We start from the raw sequence: 2,968 nt of genomic DNA, 5'->3' as shown, positions 1-2,968 counted from the left end.
TCTACTAGGGAGCTTCTTCATGAAGGAAGGGTGTCTCCACATCCCCGCACACAGTCGTCGACGCCGCTCCACACCAAGCCGGAGGGTCGAAGACTTGCCGGCAAGCCACCAAGGCTCCAAGGCGCCGGCACACCTTGTACAACTGTGGTTCACTCCTTGAACCGATCACAAGGTAGGCACACCTTACACTCACTCTTCTCTAGGTCTATCCTAGCACTAATCACTATTCTAAACTTGTGCTAAGCCTTTGACAAATCATTTAAGCACTTTTGGTGGCTTGGATGTGTTCTTGATGGGTCTTGATCTCCAAGCACTTCCTGCGCCCAAGTTCAAATAGCTGTTGGCCTCCCTGCGATGGTTTCATTTTGGTAGCATCGGAACATCCGGTGCAAATAGCCGTTGGCCTCCCTGCGCCCAAGTTCTTTACTGACACACAAAAAATTCATCCGATGCTTCATCCGATGTTCGGTGATGAAGAGTTTCTGACAAAAACTCTAGAACTTCGCAAAGTAAATATGGTTCGTCCGACGCTCCCCTTGGCCCACTATCGGATCATCCGGTGCTATAGGGTTTTCTTTGTCTTTGTTTTCTTCACCCCAAAATTCATCCGACGCTACTAGAAAACCTACCATCGGAACTCCGATGGTCTTGACTCTTTTTTCTATTTTTCCATTGTATCAATTGATCCGATGGTTGCTCCAACACTTCTCAGATAGGGCATCGGAACATCTGATGGTGCCATTTCTCTAGATTTTCTCTATCATTTGGATGCTTCAATAACATAGAATAATCCTAGATACCATGGCTTGGTCACTTGAATATCATAGCTTGGATACTTGAATACCGTGATTTGGATATCAAGAATACCATGATTTGGACCTTGCCATGATTTTGTTTACATTCTTGGGACTTAGAAAACCTACAAGATACATGCTAGACAAATCATTAGTCCCAATGACTATATTGTCACTCAATTACCAAAATCACAAACTATGACCTAATGAGCCATGTTTGCTACAGTTACAAAGACGGACTTCGCAAATTTGACACTTACATAGTTGACACATTGATTTACTTGACATTTTACCTCTTTAATGATTTTTGTTTCTCATTTTTCCATTTTCTAGATTGTGAAATGCCAAAAATTTTCATCACCGGGAGTCACACCAAAAGATTAACATTGAAATGCAACTGTTTGTTCTGAAGTGGTTTTGGTTCCTAGTACCACCAATATTGATTATTTTTGCTCCATGGAGATGAATTCCGCTTGACAAAAACAGAGCAGGAAAAGTGAGTGGTAGATATTATGCTCTCAGTGACGTTGGTGAAGCTTCTCAATATGGTCGTATATTGCCAATCATTCAGCAATGGAATTGTGAAGGCCTATGCACAGGATCACTTTTTTGACGTCATCACTAACTTCATTGGGCTTGTACGTAACAGCACTTCTAGCCAACTATATAACTAGGCTGGATCGATAAACATGACATGAACTACTCTAGTACTTGATACCAGATTACAATAACCGAGTCGCTTAGAGTCTTTAATATCTTTAATTAATTGGTAATATATGTACTCCGATCCCTCTGTTTTTAACATATATGTTAAGCTAATTAGCTCATTTTACACTAATTAGTTTATCCTAAAAACCATATATTTAAAAAACGGATGGAACAATAAGCATGATGTGTAGGCATGTGAACTTTAATAACTTCCAAGACAAAGCAGTTCCTCATGAAATTTCTCCAGATACAGTGACAAAATAACAGCAATATTATTTTATCCATGAACTGACATGGCATGAACATCTTCCCATAGGCTGCAACATTTACTAGCACAGTTGGGGCCTTTATTAATTTGCAAAAACATAACACAATTACAAAGAAATTAAAATAATCCCACGACATGAAACAACAAAGTACAATGGCCTCCAACTTTAGATTGACTTGGTATGGAAATCAAGGATTGGCGTTGCCGTACCCCGACCCACCACCTGCACCGCCACCACTTCCACCGTTCTGACTATTCCCGTTGCCACCACCGTTGCCATTTGCATTTGCACCTGCATAGCTGGGCCCGTACCAATACCTGTTAGAATAGCTAGAGCCAGATCCAGTGCCACTACCAGACCCCTGTCCACTAGATCCCCAGTAACCTCCGGCCTGTCCTCCTCCTCCACCACCACCGGTACCACCGGCATTGGAAGATTCTCCATAGCCAGAATACCTTCCTTGGTTATATGTTCCGGAACCAGAACCTGCCCCAGACCCTCCACCGTATCCAGACCCACCATACTGGCTACTTCCACCACCACCACCACCCCCTCCAGCACTTGCGTGGACACCATTTGAACCACTCCCACCTGCACCAGCGCCGGACCCAGACCCTGATCCTGCACCGTTCACATATCCACCACCCCCTCCCCCTCCTGTGCCAGTTCCATCAGCACTAGAATATCTAGCCACCCTTACAGCATTGGCTAACCCCATGCTCACGAGGACAACGAAACCCAGTGCTATTAGCTTGGTGCCTGCCATTGTGAGCTGCTACTAGTGAGTATGGGTTGTGATGAGTTCTGAGAGGCGGTATGGGTATTTATAGTGCTTGAGGCCATGCAGTGGTTCGTTATCTTAATAGCATGCACGTTAACGGTAGTGGGTGTTCCCATAGGAGGCCAAGTGGAGGCTCTCAAAGGGGGCACTGGAATTAATGGTGCTTCTTGACTTGACCTTAACCACATACAAGTAACGAATTGGTTGCAGTTTACAACTTGTCTTCACGCTGGTACTTGTTATGCTCTCGTGGCTAGATGCTCTGCTAAGTCCTAGCTTCTTAAAAGTCATCTCCATCTTCTTAGAAGTCATCTCCATAGATTAACATTGGCGCAAAGGTTGAGCATTTGCTGTGATCAATGATGTCTAGAAGGCCCATGCATTGAAACTAAATCTGACTGTTTGCTCCGTTCTAA

General features: G+C 43.9%; 1 protein-coding gene across 1 annotated transcript; it reads right to left on the bottom strand.

Moving 5' to 3' along the window:
• Positions 1-1,728: 1,728 nt before the first annotated feature.
• Positions 1,729-2,557, bottom strand: LOC101776998 (putative glycine-rich cell wall structural protein 1). Its single transcript, XM_004961771.2, has one exon. The coding sequence runs from the start codon at positions 2,535-2,537 to the stop codon at positions 1,959-1,961; it is 579 nt and encodes a 192-aa protein (XP_004961828.1). The 5' UTR covers positions 2,538-2,557; the 3' UTR covers positions 1,729-1,958.
• Positions 2,558-2,968: the final 411 nt, after the last annotated feature.

The sequence above is a fragment of the Setaria italica genome, chromosome III (assembly GCF_000263155.2).
Source record: "Setaria italica strain Yugu1 chromosome III, Setaria_italica_v2.0, whole genome shotgun sequence".
In the NCBI taxonomy this organism is placed as follows: Eukaryota; Viridiplantae; Streptophyta; class Magnoliopsida; order Poales; family Poaceae; genus Setaria; species Setaria italica.
This window is presented reverse-complemented; position numbering and strand designations above follow the sequence as displayed.